Genomic DNA, 17,453 nt, shown 5'->3' with positions numbered 1-17,453 from the left:
ATTGCGTGTAAACGCCCCATATTGCATATTCATTGCAGCAAACGTACTAACTGGATGCAGACATGCTATTTTGCACCGTTGAAAGACGCAACCCTTCGTGCGCACTGTTAGTAAATCAGTTTGTACATTTTTTTGCATGTACAATGAGTTTGCACACCTTTTTATACACGCAAACCTTTAGTAGATCTGGCCCTTAGTCTTTTGCATCCGACCTGGAAAACCTCACAGCCACTTTTATTTGTGATAGTGTACCATGCTCTTGGCCCGTATTCTGAATTTGTATCTGAATTATCAGAGTTTTTATCCAGTTTAGTTCTTAAATCAGATAAAGTTATTATTGTAGGCGATTTTAACACGTTGACATTGATAATGACTCCCTGGCTATCTCATTATTAGACTCCATTGGCTTCAGTCAGGGTGTACATGAACCCCACTCACTGTTTTAACCATACCCTCGATCTAGCTCTGACGTATGGAATTGAAATTGATAACCTAACAGTATTTCCACAGAATCCCTCGCTATCGGATCATTTGATTACTTTTGATTTCTTTTTACTCGATTACACGCCACTCAGCAACAGTTACTATACTAGATGTTTATCAGATACTGCTGTCGCAAAATTTAAGGAAATGATTCCATCTTCGTTAAATTTAATACCTTGTCCTTTAGTAACAGAGGTTTCTCATACCGACTTTAAACTCTCTGAAATTGATCATCCTGTCGATAGCGCCGTAGGCTCGCTACAAACAACACTCTACTCCATACCACCTCTTAAAAAGAAGTTAACAAAGCATAGAAAATTCGCTCCTTGGTATAACGCTCAAACCTGTAAGTTAAAACAAATATTGCGAAAATTTGAAAGGAATCGGCGATTGACCAAACTGGAAGAATCTCGTTTAGTCCAGGCAGACAGTCTCAAAACGTATAAGAGGGGTCTCCGCAATGCCAGAGCACACTATTACTCAGCTTTAATAGAAGAAAATAAGAACAACCCCAGGTTTCTTTTCAGCATTGTAGCCAATTCTAACTATTCGAGGCAAAATTCATGACCTCCTGTCCTCAGGTAGTACCTATCTAACCTCAAACACAGCTGTAAGACCTAATATATATTTAGATTGTTTCTCCCTGATTTCTCCTCAACAATTGACCGCAGTGATTTCTTCATCTAAATCATCAACGTGTCTCCTAGACCCCATCCCAACTAGGCTACTTAAGGAAGTCTTACCTTTAGTTAACACTTACTTATTAGACATGATCAATACATCTTTATTAACAAGCTATGTACCACAGTCTTTTAAGGTAGCTGTAATTAAACCTATCCTATAAAAGCCCACCCTGGATCCAGAGGTGCTAGCCAACTATAGACCAATATCTAATCTTCCCTTTATGTCAAAGATCCTTGAGAAAGTAGTCGCAGACCAACTGTGTGATTTTCTCCATGATAATAATTTATTTGAAGAATTTCAGTCAGGATTTAGAGTGCACCATAGCACTGAGACAGCACTAGTTAAAATTACAAATGATCTTTTGATTGCTTCAGACAAAAGATTCGTCTCTGTACTTCTGTTTTACTAGATCTTAGTGCGGCATTTGACACAATTGACCATCACATTCTGCTTCAGAGACTGGGACATTTAATTGGCCTAAAAGGTTCTGCACTAAGCTGGTTTAAATCTTATTTATCTGATCGTTTTCAGTTTGTTAATGTTCACGATGAATCATCCTTATGTACTAAAGTTTGTTTTGGAGTTCCTCAAGGTTCTGTGCTTGGACCAATCCTATTCACTCTTTATATGCTTCTTTTAGGTAACATCATTAGAAATCACTCTGTAAATTTACATTGTTATGCAGATGATACACAAATGTATTTATCGATGAAGCCACAAGAAAGTAATCAATTGACTAAACTTCATAATTGCCTTAAAGACCTTAAAAACCTGGATGAGCACCAATTTCCTGATGTCAAATTCAGACAAAACTGAAATTATTGTTCTTGGCCCCAAACAACTCAGAGACTCTTTATCTGACGAGATAGTTTCTTTGAATAGCATTGCTCTGACCTCTAGCGCTACCATAAGAAACCTCAGAGTAATATCTGATCAAGATTGGTCTTTTAATTCTCATTTAAAACAAACCTCATGTACTGCATTTTTTCATCTGCGTAATATTGCAAAAATTAGGCTTATCCTGACCCGAAAAGATGCAGAAAAATTGGTCCACGCTTTTGTTACCTCTCGACTGGATTACTATAACTCCCTATTATCAGGTAGCTCTAGTAAGTCTTTAAAAACTCTCCAGCTAATTCAGAATGCAGCGGCACATATACTAACTAACTAACTAACTAACTAGGAACTAGGACACAAGATCATACTTCTCCTGTTTTAGCTTCTCTGCACTGGCTCCCTGTAAAATCCACAATTTAAAATCCTACTGTTAACTTAAAAAGCTCTAAATGGTGAGACTCCGTCATATCTTCGAGAGCTCATAGTGCCTTATTATCCCACCAGAACACTGCACTCTGAGAACGCAGGGTTACTCGTGGTCCCTAAAGTCTCCAAAAGCAGATCAGGAGCCAGAGCCTTCAGCTATCAGGCTCCTCTCCTGTGGAATCATCTTCCTGTTGCGGTCCGGGAGGCAGACACTGTCTCCCCATTTAAGACTAGACTTAAGACTTTCCTCTTTGATAAAGCTTATAGTTAGGGCCGGCTCAGGCTTGCCTTGTACCAGCCCCTAGTTAGGCTGACTTAGGCCTAGTCTGCCGGAGGACCTCCTATAATACACTGGGCACCTTCTCTCCTTCTCTCTCTCTCTCATGTCCTGTTACTGCATCTTGCTAACTCGGCCATACTGCATGTCACTAACTCGGCTTCTTCTCCGGAGCCTTTGTGCTCCACTGTCTCTCAGGTTAACTTATATTGCAGCGGTGTCTGGATAGTGTGATGTGTGCGGTTGTGCTGCTGCTGTGGTCGTGCCAGATGCCTCCTGCTGCTGCTGTTATCATTAGTCATACTTCTACTGTTATTATACACATATGATTATTGTCACATTATATATCAGATAATTATACAGTATCTCACATAAGTGAGTACACCCCTCCCATTTTTGTAAATATTTCATTATATCTTGTCATGGGACAACACTATAGAAATGACACTTTGATATAACTTAAAGTAGTCAGTGTACAGCTTGTATAGTAGCTTAGATTTACCTTCCTCTGAAAATTACTCAAAACACAGCCATCAGCATCTAAACAGCTGACAACATACTTGGCCAGTCCATCACCTTCACCTTCAGCTTCCTCAGCAAGGCAGTTGTCATCTACTAGGTGTGTTTTGGGTCATTATCATGTTGGAAAACTGCATTGCAGCTCAGTTTCTGAAGAGGAGAGATGATGGTTTGGGGCTGCATGAGTGTTGCTGCCACCACTATACTTGACTGGGCAAGGGACAGTTGTCTTGGTGCTCTTTCAGCATGTGTGGCACCTTGGTGAATGTTGGTATACAACACATTTGGTAGTAGAACATCCTCAAGAGTTTATAGACAGTTTATCAATATTAACAAGATGTTTATTAACATTAATGAGACTGTAAGAAGATAATATAAATGCCATATTACGGTTAATAAATGCTTAATTATGCACTTATTAATAGTAAATAATGATCATTTGCAGCTACCGGATCTAAATTGGGAACTGTGTCGTATAATCAATCAATCAATCAATCAATTTTATTTATAAAGCCCAATATCACAAATCACAGTTTGCCTCACAGGGCTTTACAGCATACGACATCCCTCTGTCCTTATGACCCTCGCAGCGGATAAGGAAAAACTCCCCCAAAAAACCCTTTAACAGGGAAAAGAAACGGTAGAAACCTCAGGAAGAGCAACTGAGGAGGGATCCCTCTTCCAGGACGGACAGACGTGCAATAGATGTCGTACAGAACAGATCAGCATAATAAATTAACAGTAATACACATGACACAATGAGACAGAGAGAGAGACAGAGAGAGAGATATGCAGGTAATGACAGTAGGTTACAACAACATTAATGAAAGTAATAATATTATAGTTATAGTTCTGGCTACTGTGGTACAATATGTTGAAAGTATGTATTAATATCTGGCAGTATACATGTGTGACAATAGTCATATGTGTATAATAACAGTAGAAATATGACTAATGACTAATGATGGCAGCAGCAGCAGGAGGCAACTGGCAGGACCACGACAGCAGCACAACCACACACGTCATGCTGTCCAGGCACCGCTGCGATATGAGTTAATCTGAGAGACAGTGGAGCACAAAGGCTCCGGAGAAGAAGCCGAGTTAGTGACATCCAGAATGGCTGAGTTAGCAAGATGCAGTAATAGAATACGAGAGAGAGAGAGAGAAGGAGAGAAGGTGCCCGGTGTATTATGGGGGGTCCTCCGGCAGACTAGGCCTAAGTCAGCCTAACTAGGGGCTGGTACAGGGCAAGCCTGAGCCGGCCCTAACTATAAGCTTTATCAAAGAGGAAAGTCTTAAGTCTAGTCTTAAATGTGGAGACGGTGTCTGCCTCCCGGACCGTAACAGGAAGATGATTCCACAGGAGAGGAGCCTGATAGCTGAAGGCTCTAGCTCCTGATCTATTTTTGGAGACTTTAGGGACCACGAGTAACCCTGCGTTCTCAGAGCGCAGTGTTCTGGTGGGATAATATGGCACTATGAGCTCACTAAGATATGATGGAGCTTGACCATTTAGAGCTTTATAAGTTAACAGTAGGATTTTAAATTCAATTCTGGATTTTACAGGGAGCCAGTGCAGAGAAGCTAAAACAGGAGAAATATGATCTCATTTCTTAGTTCCTGTTAGTACACGTGCTGCTGCATTCTGAATTAGCTGGAGAGTTTTTAAGGACTTACTAGAGCTACCTGATAATAGAGAGTTATAGTAATCCAGCCTAGAGGTAACAAAAGTGTGGACCAATTTTTCTGCATCTTTTCAGGTCAGGATAGGCCTAATTTTCGCAATATTACGCAGATGAAAAAATGCAGTACATGAGGTTTGTTTTAAATGAGAATTAAAAGACAAATCTTGACCAAATATTACTCCAAGGTTTCTTATGGTAGTGCTAGAGGCCAGAGCAATGCCATCTAGAGGAACTATGTCATCAGATAAAGAGTCTCTGAGTTGTTTGGGGCCAAGAACAATAACTTCAGTTTTGTCTGAATTTAACATCAGGAAATTGGTGCTCATCCAGGTTTTTATGTCTTTAAGGCAGTTATGGAGTTTAGTTAATTGATTACTTTCTTCTGGCTTCATCGATAAATACAACTGAGTATCATCCGCATAACAATGGACATTTATAGAGTGATTTCAAATGATGTTACCTAAAGGAAGCATATATAGAGTAAATAGGATTGGTCCGATCACAGAACCTTGCAGAACTCCAAAACAAACTTTGGTACGTAAGGATGATTCATTATGAACGTCAACAAACTGAAAACGATCAGATAAATAAGATTTAAACCAGCTTAGTGCAGAACCTTTTAGGCCAATTAAGTGATCCAGTCTCTGCAGTAGAATTTGATGGTCAATTGTGTCAAACGCCGCACTAAGATCTAATAAAACAAGTACAGAGACAAGTCCTTTGTCTGAAGCAATCAGAAGGTCATTTGTAATTTTAACTAGTGCTGTCTCAGTGCTATGATGTACTCTAAATCCTGACTGAAATTCCTCAAATAAATTATTATCATGGAGAAAATCACACAGCTGGTCTGCGACTACTTTCTCAAGGATCTTTGACATAAAGGGAAGATTAGATATTGGTCTATAGTTGGCTAACATCTCTGGATCCAGGGTGGGCTTTTTTAGTAGAGGTTTAATTACAGCTACCTTAAAAGACTGTGGTACATAGCCTGTTAATAAAGATGTATTGATCATGTCTAATATATGAGTGTTAACTAAAGGAAAGACCTCCTTAAGTAGCCTAGTTGGGATGGGGTCTAAGAGACACGTTGATGATTTAGATGAAGAAATCACTGCTGTCAATTCTTGAAGAGAAATTGGGGAGAAGCAATCTAAATATATATTAGGTCTTACAGCTGTGTTTGAGGTTAGATAGGTACTATCTGAGGACAGGAGGTCATGAATTTTGCCTCTAATAGTTAGAATTTTGTCATTAAAAGAGCTCATAAAATCATTACTGCTAAGGGCTAAAGGAATACAAGGCTCAATAGAGCTTTGACTCTCAGTCAGCCTGGCTACAGTGCTGAAAAGAAACCTGGGGTTGTTATTGTTTTCTTCTATTAATGCTGAGTAATAGTTTGCTCTGGCATTGCGGAGGCCCCTCTTATAAGTTTTGAGACTGTCTGTCCAGATTAAACGAGATTCTTCCAGTTTGGTCAATCGCCAATTCCTTTCAAATTTTCGCGATATTTGTTTTAACTTACGGGTTTGAGAGTTATACCAAGGAGCGAACTGTCTTTGCTTTTTTAACTTCTTTTTAAGAGGAGCTACAGAGTCAAGTGTTGTTCGCAGCGAGCCTACGGCGCTATCGACAAAATGATCAAAGTCGGTACAGGAAACCTTTGTTACTGAGGGACTTGGTATTGAATTTAACGACGGAGTAATCTTTTCCTTAAATTTTACTACAGCACTATCTGATAAACATCTAATTTAGTAACTGTTGCTGAGTGGCGTGTAATCGGGTAAAAAGAAATCAAAAGTAATCAGATAATGATCCGATAGCGAGGGATTCTGTGGAAAGACTTTTAGGTTATCAATTTCTATTCCATACGTCAGAACTAGATCGAGGGTATGGTTAAAACAATGAGTGGGTCCATGTACACCCTGACTGAAGCCAATGGAGTCTAATAATGAGATAAACGCGGTAGCCAGGGAGTCATTATCAACGTCGACATGAATGTTAAAATCGCCTACAATAATAACTTTATCTGATTTAAGAACTAAACTGGATAAAAACTCTGAGATTTCAGATACAAATTCAGAATACGGGCCAGGAGCACAGTACACTATAACAAATAAAAGTGGCTGCGAGGTTTTCCAGGTCGGATGTAAAAGACTAAGAACGAGGCTTTCAAATGAATTACAATCTAGTTTAGGTTTAGGGCTGATTAACAGACTAGAGTTAAAAATGGCTGCAACTCCCCCTCCTCGGCCGCTGCCTCGAGAAATGTGGGTATTATTATGACTGGGAGGAGTGGATTCATTGAGACTAACATATTCATCTTGACACAGCCAGGTTTCTGTGAGACTGAGTAAATCAATATGATTATCTGATATTAATTCGTTTACTAACACTGCTTTAGACGATAGAGACCTGATATTTAACAGTCCGCATTTAATTCTCCTGTTTTGTCTTTCTGTCACAGAAGAGGTTTTAATTTTTATGAGGTTGTTATGCACAACTCCTCTTTGTTTAATTTTAGATTTAAATAATTTAGGTGGTCGGGGGACAGACACCGTTTGTATAAAACTATGAAAACTATGGCTGGGTAACTGAACTAGAAGCTCAGAGAGGCATATAGGACTGCGTCTCTGAGTCCTGGTCTCAACTCTGGGTTGTCAGGGATTTGATTTACTAATAAAGTTTGCCAGGTTCCTCGAAATGAGAGCAGCTCCATCTAAAGTGGGATGAATGCTGTCTCTCCTAATAAGACCAGGTTTTCCCCAGAAAGTTTGCCAATTATTAACGAAACCCACATAGTTTGCTGGACACCACCTGAACAGCCAGCGATTAAATGATGACATGCGGCTAAACATGTCATCACTGGTCAGATTTGGGAGGGGTCCAGAGAAAACTATGGAGTCCGACATCGTTTTTGCATATTCACACACCGAGGCAATATTAATTTTAGTGACCTCCGATTGGTGTAACCGGGTGTCATTGCCACCGATGTGAATAACAATCTTACTGAATCTACGTTTAGCTTTAGCCAGCAGTTTTAAATTTGACTCAATGTCGCCCGCTCTGGCCCCAGGGATACATTTTACTATGGCTGCTGGTGTTGCTAACTTCACGTTCCTCAGAATAGAGCTGCCAATAACCAGAGTTTTATCCTCAGCGGATGTGTTGCTGAGTGGGGAAAAGCGGTTGGAAACGTGAACAGGCTGGTGGTGAGCCGTGGGCTTCGGCTTGGAGCTGCGCCTCTCACGAACAGTTACCCAGCCTCCCGGCTGAACGGGAGTTGCCGGAGGACAGTTAGCAGAGGCTAAGGCTATGCTATGTGGCTCCGCACCGGCTACAGGGGGCTGGCTAACTACCGCAGCTACTGAATGGTTTTCCATGGTGTGGAGCCGCGCTTCTAATTCACTAAGCCTCGCCTCCAACGCAGCAAATAAGCTACACTTATTACAATTACCACTGTCGCTAAAGGAGGCAGAGGCATAACTGAACATTTGGCACACCGAGCAAGAAAGAGCAGAAGGAGAAGCCATCGCTAACTGTAAAGCTAATGTAGCTACCAAGGCTAGTAACGTGCAAACAACAGCTAAGAGATTAGCGAGAAAGTCGTAGAAAGGAGGAGAGCTATAAGTGCTTAAACAGAACCACTGTGGGTTAAGACTTGAAGTAGACGTTAAAGCAGCTGAAGTGAGAAAGCAGGCTAACAGAATTCACCAGAGCAGTACAGAGACGCTGTCACAGAAACACCGGAAATGACACAACTCGCTTACCGCAATACGTCAGCACGTCAGGTCAGGGAGTGAGTTGTTAATCACAGCTTACCACCAGCATGAACCAGCTTGGCAGTCAGTTGGAATCTGTAACTACCCAGCTTTCCACCACACTTTCCACTGTGTGTCCCTGCCGACGCTGGACACATCTTCTCCAGCACCCTCCACTCATCTGCCCTGTGAGCCCTACATCCCCATCCCTGCCAGGTATGCAGGTGACTTAGGGATATGTTCGCATTTTTTGCATCAGTGTTAGTTAGTTAGTTAGTTTATTAAGATCCCCGGCCATTAGCAGCAAAACTGCAGCTGTTCTTCCTGCGCAGCATTGGTCGGGGCCGGGCAATTTTAGGCAAAATTAGGCAATTCTGAGCAACAAGCAGAGTGTAGGAAGATGTGTTTCCAGTTGAGGACATCTGCATGGGACTGGACCTTTATGAAAAGTTTGGGTAGATTTCTCATATGGAAATGTTGCACAAGCTGAGCCTCAAACTCACAATCTTCAACACCTAGAACCATCCTCTATCTCACTGAGCTAATGGGCAAACTGAAATGTCACATGTAGTTTCACAAATTGACTAAGCCAGTCACCTGTGTGCAAGACAGCAGCTGTTAGTGTGTAAAGGCCAGTGGCAATTGCTCTAAGACTGCAAGGGAAGCTCAGCTTCCCCTAAAATGTCAAAAAATAAGTGGTCAAATATGTACTGTTTTTACATTTCATTGACTAAATATGCGCTAGAACGCGTTCAACTTTTGTTCAGAATCAGCTACTTATCACAGGTCACTGACACGACTTTCTTCTCACTCACTCCCGTAGCGTCACAGTGCATTAAACAGTGTCGAAGCTCAGCGTCCAAAGACTTCAGTGGGGAAGCATAGAGTGGGTTTTTCCACTGCAGCGAAACTAGACAGTCATTGGATAAATGCTCTGTTTTGTCCCGCCCATCGGATGCTCAGCGTCTCTGGGGGTCTATGGGGCAGTGGGCTGGCCTCGGCTGGCCTGGACGCTGGGCTTCTGCATGATGATTGGATGATCTGTCTGAGGCTGAATCCCTTTTTGATTGACAGTGAAATGAGCGAATCAGCGATCTTGAAATATAAACCACCATCGGAGCATTTTTCAAGTTTCATTCCGTTGTTCCGAGTTGATCTGATTTCCAATCCTCTTAGTGACTTGTTCTTTGTTAAAAACGACTAGCGACAAATCTAGCATCTTTTTCTGGTGTTATTGGAGACTGTACTCGTATTTGGAGACTCTGACTTCTGTCGCTCTGCAGTTACTGTCCCCAATGAGCAGCGGGTGCTGCTGTGAGCCCCTCCACCGTCCCAAAATACACAAATTGCATCTAGACAGCATGGAGATGTTGGTAATTTGTTTTTAACAATGATTTATATGTATATACATATATATATATATATATATATATATATATATGTATGTATATACATATATATATATATACATACACACACACACACACACATATATATATGTGATAAGCCAAGTCTTATGTGTGTCAGTTACACACTCCCCTCTTCTGTTCAGACTTAACACAAGAGATGCAAGACTGCCCCCTTCAGATCATATGTCCTAGTTATCTGCAGGCATAGAGCACCTCATACTCATGAAAAGTTCAGTCAACTGCAGTATTTTGATTGGATCAGTATTTCTTTTTTTTTTTTTTTTTGCTGTTTTTGTCACTTAGAGTTGTCTTGCATTTTAAATGGACAAAAAAAAGAGAAAACAGAAAAACAGAGTGATCACATAATCAGTTTTCCCTTTTGATTTTGGGACACACACAAAGGATGGTATTATCCATCTGTCCGTTTCTCTACTTGCTTATTTGTAATGGGAGAGCTGGAGCCTTGTAGAGAAGGTGAATAGTGTACACCTTCAACTGCTGGCTAGGTGGCTATGGCTCAGGGGAAAGAGCTAAGGCCTGTACAATGAAGCCAGTTCAAGTTATCCAGGATATTTTTTGGTTATTTGGCTTCACTAACCCTAACATTGGCTGTCGCGATAAGCGGTACCACAAAGCTGGTTATTATTTAGTTTAGTCATCTCTGGGTTTTCCTATTCAGCTGCAAGCACATTCATGTGAAAGAGGCGGGGGTGTTGATTATGAGCGCCATCATCAGAACCACAAACGGGGTAGGCTACTTCATATCATATGAGATGAAACGATACTGAAAGTGACTTAAATTATGTGCAGAGAGAACTAGAACTGGTAGCTATTGGTTGTAAAACACAATGGAGACATACCTTGAAGCCTCATGTGGTTTTTCTGTGGTTTTGCCCAAGAGCTTTTTATATAAGGAGAGTAAAACAATGTAATGAACGTATGAGTATGAGTGAAAAAATAATCAACTCAGACATATCTATGTAGGAGCTTACTGTGTATTATAACACTTCTACAAAACCTAAATTGATAAGAAAAATATTTTTTTTCTCCCTTAAGACAACATATGAGTCATGTTTTTCATTTAAGTACATTTATAACAGTCTATGATGACAGTAAGGGAAAGAAAAATCCATTAAAGGTGAGGAATGATTTTTGATACAAGACCCATAAGCCTTCGTCAATCTGGCCTTTTAACAAACTTGAAACCACAGGAAATTTTAGTGGCATATGTTCCTTCAGCTCAGGCTGTGGTTGGCTTTCAAGGCCATAGTGACAGCACTGGAAGCACCCATTGGTTCAGTGAGGCCTCAGTAGTACACCCTGGAGTTCCCCTACATCATTGCAGCACCCTGCTGGGTTTGTTTATATGCAGACCTGGAGATATGGATAACGTGAGCATAATTAGACGGCATCAGTTTGATACACCACCACACACCAACGTTAATTTTAGGAAGTAGAAAGTCCCTGTAGGGTGGGTGAGAGGGGTCGTGGATTAGTCCATCAAACATCTGATTTTCAGGTGAGGGAAGCCCAGTGTTCACTTCCCATATGAATGTTGAGCCAAACCAACTAACAAGCAGAAATTGCACATTTCCCGTGAAAACAGAAGTGTATTGTCAAAGACAATGCATGTAACAGGTGTAAATTGACATGGCATCCCAGAACGTCAACATCAGACGCGCTCAGGATGTCATGAAGACATGAAAGTCCACTGATTAAGCCGCAATATGTGATGAATTGGGAGTGTGAACATGTTGACTCTTCTTTTCGTTTTGTCCTCATCCCCTCTTTTCTTTTTTAAATAGTCACATATTAATTCTTATATCTTCTGATAAGATTTAAATTTTCTTAAAGATTCCCAGAGAACAGACGTGTGCAGCGACTGCAGCTCTGTGCACTTCTTCTTCCTTTTTGTGCAGCACCAAACAGCATGACAGATTTGTTCAAATGATTTATCAGAGCCACGGTGCGGGAGACGTAAACATTATTTGAAGGTGAGTTTTGGTTTATAAAGACTCGTAGAAGTGGGAAAGCAGATATGTCTCTGCTCACACCAGGCAGTTATGGACCCTAATCTACTAGAGCTGGAGGGAGATGGTTAGATTTTATGCCAGATAAGCTCATTTGTTGTTAAACTTAATGCTGGTTTTTTGCCTTAGTTAGGTTGGCTGTATTGAGATGTTTTAATTTAGTAGTTTAATTTCACATGGCAACACTGTTGCTACCTGGCCATTCCCCCTCTCAGCCAAGGGGTGAGAGGGGCGTGTGTGTGTGTGTGTGTGTGTGTGTGTGTGTGTGTGTGTTAAAGTGCTGGGGCTAAGCCCCGCCCACTGCAAAACACCACACACCATAAGCAAAACTACAGTATGCGACTATTTATTTATGTTATTAATTGAAGTTACAAGCACTTGTTTCATTTCAGCTCAGTGTTACACTCTTGCATTTTCTATGGCGCATGGTGTTAGACCACATTGGCAGTAAACAGACAGGCTGCAGTGTGTCACACTCACAATGCCAGTGAAAAACCAACAAAAGCCCTGTGAGCAAACAGTCAATAAAAGTTATTTATTAATGTAGCCTAATACATGCAAAAGATGTAAAGATGACTAAAAACTGGATGAAATACAGTTTATTCAGGTAAGCTAACTCAGTTATGGCGGCATTAAAGCATCAAACACTGGAGAATAGTCTCTGAAAGGGACATAGAAATCCCCTCCAGAGGGTTTGTTATTTTATATTTTATTTTGTACAAAATGAAAATAAATTAAATGAAACATTAAGGAACAGTTTGGATGCAGGGAACTTTTTTTTTTATATATTGCAGAACAATTAATCTGTCAGGCATAAGCACTTTTATTTTAAGTTCCAGGGAGGAAGCTCATAGGCCAAAAATCAGGGGTTTAGCTCTGTAAGCAGATGAGTAGGTGGCACCCTGTATGGTAGCTTTGGCCAGCAGTCTGTGAATGTGTGTGTGAATGTGACATGTAGTGTTTAAGCATTTTGGTCAGAAGACTAGAAAGGTGCCATAAAAGTGCAGGTCAAGTTACTATGTAAGCCCAGCAAAACACAATCAGTCATACTGGGGCAAAAGAAAGGGAGACTGCACACTGGGTTTTACAGCAAAAGTATGTGGACACCTGAACATTACTCCCATATATGATTGCTGAACATCTCATGCTAAATCTATGGGTATCAATCTTCTTCTAAGCAGCACTCTTGTGGGAAGGCCTGACAGAGCCGGGGTTGAGGTCAAAACGAGCACAGTGAATAAATGAGACTTACAAAACTGCTCTTAACAAAACACAGACACTGACACAGTGGTGATGCTGGCTGATGCAGTGCAGCACCAAGGGACTGTTTGGGAGGGTTGAATGCTAACATTTGACATTGCTTCAGGTCTGCACATCGTCTCTGTGAACACATATTTTGCCGTGGGATCTTATCTTCTTTAGGAAAAAAAACCTCCACTTATGTAATGTGAAAGGCCCGTCACTGGATCCTCAGTCTGTATCCTTCTAGGAAAAAGATGGAGTCAGCTAGAGCTTGTCCCCACCCTCCAGTCTAAATGGAGGGATTCCTGCGAGCATACACATCCTTAATCATGTCTGTACTCAGGGTCATACTCTGGGACAAACTAAGGTTAGAGAGAAAGAAAAAGAGGCAGTCTTCCTGTTTACAAGTGGGAGGCACTTGTGGCCAAATCTGGTCAGGATGGGAGAAGCGACACAAACAGAGCTCAACCACAGGGTTTGGACCTCAGCCCGAAAACAGAGACAAAATTGATAGTGTTTATGCTGGGGAATTCACTGCAGGGAAATTCAGAAGGAATACAGGATGTGTGTTGATTTGCATCGACATTTTTCTTAAAGTGTTTTTTACAGGGTGTTGAATTCATCTCCCCTGACAGCACTGGAAAGCTTATCTAAGGCGAACATGTAACATCTGACACAGAGGCCAAAAGTCCACCATGATCACTACATCTAACACTGGGAGATGTGGTAGGCGAAAGAGATGAGTGGTTGCTCTATGTATTCAAACATACATCAAAAAAGTGTGTTGGATAATTATCACCAAGGAAGGAAATCTTACTTAGTCTTTAATGTTACATCTAAATCATTAAAACATGTTTCAACCACTGTAGGTCTTCTTTGGGCTTTTAAAAACAGATAACCATGGCCTCGCCTATATAGTAGCAACAGCCACCGGATGGGCGCTGCACCAGTAGCGACCAGCAGAAGTAGTCGTATGTTTTAACTGTTGATGAATGGTGATCTCTTAATCCAACTCTCAACTGTCAACCATGGATGTGACATATTGTTTTTTGGTGCTCCATGCTGGCTCCAAGACAAAAAATGTTCGTTCAAGGAAGCGGGGAAGGAGAGGAGGGGTGTGCCCAAAGATTACAGAGACAGCTTCTGTGTCGGATTCCTCTCCCCGCTGTCATACTCGCCAACGCTCAGTCCTTACAGAACAAAAGTGATGAACTTCGGGTGAGTATTATGTTCCTTTCAGAGTATAGACACAGTTGCATCATTTCCCTCATGGAAACCTCGCTTAAAGACCATGATTCTGACGCTGATCTGGAAATCGATGGCTTTGGGCTCCCCTGACGTCTGGATCAAGATGCACAGGTGACAGGCAAGTCAAGGGGGCAAGGGAGGGGGCATGTGCCTATGCGTCAACAACTGGTGGTGTAACACACTGGTTGTGAAGGAATCTGTATGTACTCCTGATATTGAACACCTATCTGTGTCATTTTGGCTGTTTTATTTGCCACGTGAATTTCCACAATTTTTTTTTTGTTACTGTTGGCGACCTTGGTCAAAACTGTGCAGCGTCTACAGTCAATTTGCCCGCGCACCCAATTTTATCATGGGGGATTTCAATTATTGTTCTTTGTCCCAAGTCTCTGATCCACTTCTTCCAGTATGTCACCTGTCCAACCAGACAAGATAGAGTGCTGGACCAGTGACATGGCTGCACTAAAGGTGCTTATAAATCCTACGCTATTGCTCCTCTGGGTTTGTCAGATCACATTGCTGTTCATTTGGTCCCCACTTATCAATCAGCTCTGAAAAGAAGAAAAGTTGAACACAGAGTTCAATCAATTTTATTTATAAAGCCCAATATCACAAATCACAATTTGCCTCAAAGGGCTTTACAGCATACAACATCCCTCTGTCCTTAGGACCCTCACAGCGGATAAGGAAAAACTCCCCCCAAAAAACCCTTTAACAGGGAAAAAAAATGGTAGAACCCTCAGGAAGAGCAACTGAGGAGGGATCCCTCTTCCAGGACGGACAGACGTGCAATAGATGTCGTACAGAACAGATCAGCATAATAAATTAACAGTAATCTGTTACGGACTAGTCAAGTCTAAGGATGTCAACAGCTCAGATGATGGGCTAGCCCTAACCTGGAGTGTGATTGAAGGAAACAAATGGAGGAAAGAACGGAACAGCGGACTGGTTTGCCAGGCACAAGAAATAATACAGGTAGGCCAGCTTACCAGGTCCGCAGGCTAGGTGCATTCAGAGGCTGGTCAGTCAGTCCAGGCACCGCCAGCTCTGGCCGCGGCTCCTGGTGAGCAGCGAGCTCCGTCCTGGCTCCTCCCAATAGTTCAATTTTTTTTGTAGTTAAAATGGATCTGAAAACAAACATAAACTGGTTTCGCTCTCAAAGAGTCTGTGGCTTGGCTGGGTGGGTGTAGCTGTCGTCCTCTTCAGCGGCACTTTCCAAAATGGGGGGGGTGGGGGGGGGGTCCTCATGACATGGAAGCAAACATTTTTCTCTGCCGCTCTCACACACCTGAATCTTGTCACCTCATTAACTAACTCCAGAGGGTGCGTGCGCACCTCAATGATGTGACGTAAACAAACACACAGCTCAACCATACCTTTATTTCTCAGTGGAAATCAGCCCAAAACGTAAATGAAAGACAAGGAAAAGGAAAAGAAAAGAGGAACTATAATCCCCCTATCACTCCTAACAAATCTGTATGACACAATGAGATAGAAAGAGAGACAGAGAGAGAGACAGAGAGATGCAGGACAGACGGTAATGACAGTAGCTTACAACAACATTAATGAAAGTAATAACATTATAGTTATAGTTCTGGCTACTGTGGTACAATATGTTGAAAGTATATATTAATATCTGGCAGTATACATGTGTGACAATAATCATATGTGTATAATAACAGTGACTAATGACTAATGATGGCAGCAGCAGCAGGAGGCATCTGGCAGAACCACGGCAGCAGCACAACCACACACGTCACGCTATCCAGGCACCGCTGCAATATGAGTTAATCTGAGAGACAGTGGAGCACAAAGACTCTGGAGAAGAAGCCGAGTTAGTGACATCCAGAATGGCCGAGTTAGCAAGATGCAGTAATAGGGTACGAGAGAGAGAGCGAGAGAGGAGAGAAGGTGCCCGGTGTATTATAGGGGGGTCCTCCGGCAGACTAGGCCTAAGTCAGCCTAACTAGGGGCTGGTACAGGGCAAGCCTGAGCCAGCCCTAACTATAAGCTTTATCAAAGAGGAAAGTCTTAAGTCTAGTCTTAAATGTGGAGACGGTGTCTGCCTCCCAGACCTTAACAGGAAGATGATTCCACAGGAGAGGAGCCTGATAGCTGAAGGCTCTGGCTCCTGATCTGCTTTTGGAGACTTTAGGGACCACGAGTAACCCTGCGTTCTCAGAGTGCAGTGTTCTGGTGGGATAATAAGGCACTATGAGCTCTCGAAGATATGACGGAGCGTGACCATTTAGAGCTTTATAAGTTAACAGTAGGATTGTAAATTCAATTCTGGATTTTACAGGGAGCCAGTGCAGAGAAGCTAAAACAGGAGAAATATGATCCCGTTTCTTAGTTCCTGTTAGTACACATGCTGCTGCATTCTGAATTAGCTGGAGAGTTTTTAAGGACTTACTAGAGCTACCTGATAATAGAGAGTTACAGTAATCCAGCCTTGAGGTAACAAAAGCGTGGACCAATTTTTCTGCATCTTTTCGGGTCAGGATAGGCCTAATTTTCACAGTATTACACAGATGAAAAAATGCAGTCCATGAGGTTTGTTTTAAATGAGAATTAAAAGACAAATCTTGATCAAATGTTACTCCGAGGTTTCTCTTGGTAGTGCTAGAGGCCAGAGCAATGCTATCTAGAGAAACTATGTCATCAGATAAAGAGTCTCTGAGTTGTTTGGGGCCAAGAACAATAACTTCAGTTTTGTCTGAATTTAACATCAGGAAATTGGTGCTCATCCAGGTTTTTATGTCTTTAAGGCAGTTATGGAGTTTAGTTAATTGATTACTTTCTTCTGGCTTCATCGATAAATACAACTGTGTATCATCCGCATAACAATGGAAATT

The 17,453-nt window shown here is 41.6% G+C and overlaps 1 protein-coding gene across 1 annotated transcript; it reads right to left on the bottom strand.

The window, feature by feature from the left end:
* Positions 1 to 7,568: 7,568 nt before the first annotated feature.
* LOC144459453 (uncharacterized) lies at positions 7,569 to 8,508 on the bottom strand. The gene has a single exon (XM_078163639.1). The coding sequence runs from the start codon at positions 8,439 to 8,441 to the stop codon at positions 7,569 to 7,571; it is 873 nt and encodes a 290-aa protein (XP_078019765.1). The 5' UTR covers positions 8,442 to 8,508.
* Between the last annotated feature and the right edge of the window lie 8,945 nt (positions 8,509 to 17,453).

Source organism: Epinephelus lanceolatus, chromosome 21 (genome assembly GCF_041903045.1).
Source record: "Epinephelus lanceolatus isolate andai-2023 chromosome 21, ASM4190304v1, whole genome shotgun sequence".
Lineage (NCBI taxonomy): Eukaryota > Metazoa > Chordata > Actinopteri > Perciformes > Serranidae > Epinephelus > Epinephelus lanceolatus.
Note: the sequence above shows the minus strand (reverse complement) of the source record. Positions and strands in the feature narration are given on the sequence as shown.

What these genes read in the sequence shown, in the direction of transcription:
- LOC144459453 (XM_078163639.1), bottom strand. Translation starts at nt 8,441, where the DNA reads ATGGCTTCTCCTTCTGCTCTTTCTTGCTCGGTGTGCCAAATGTTCAGT.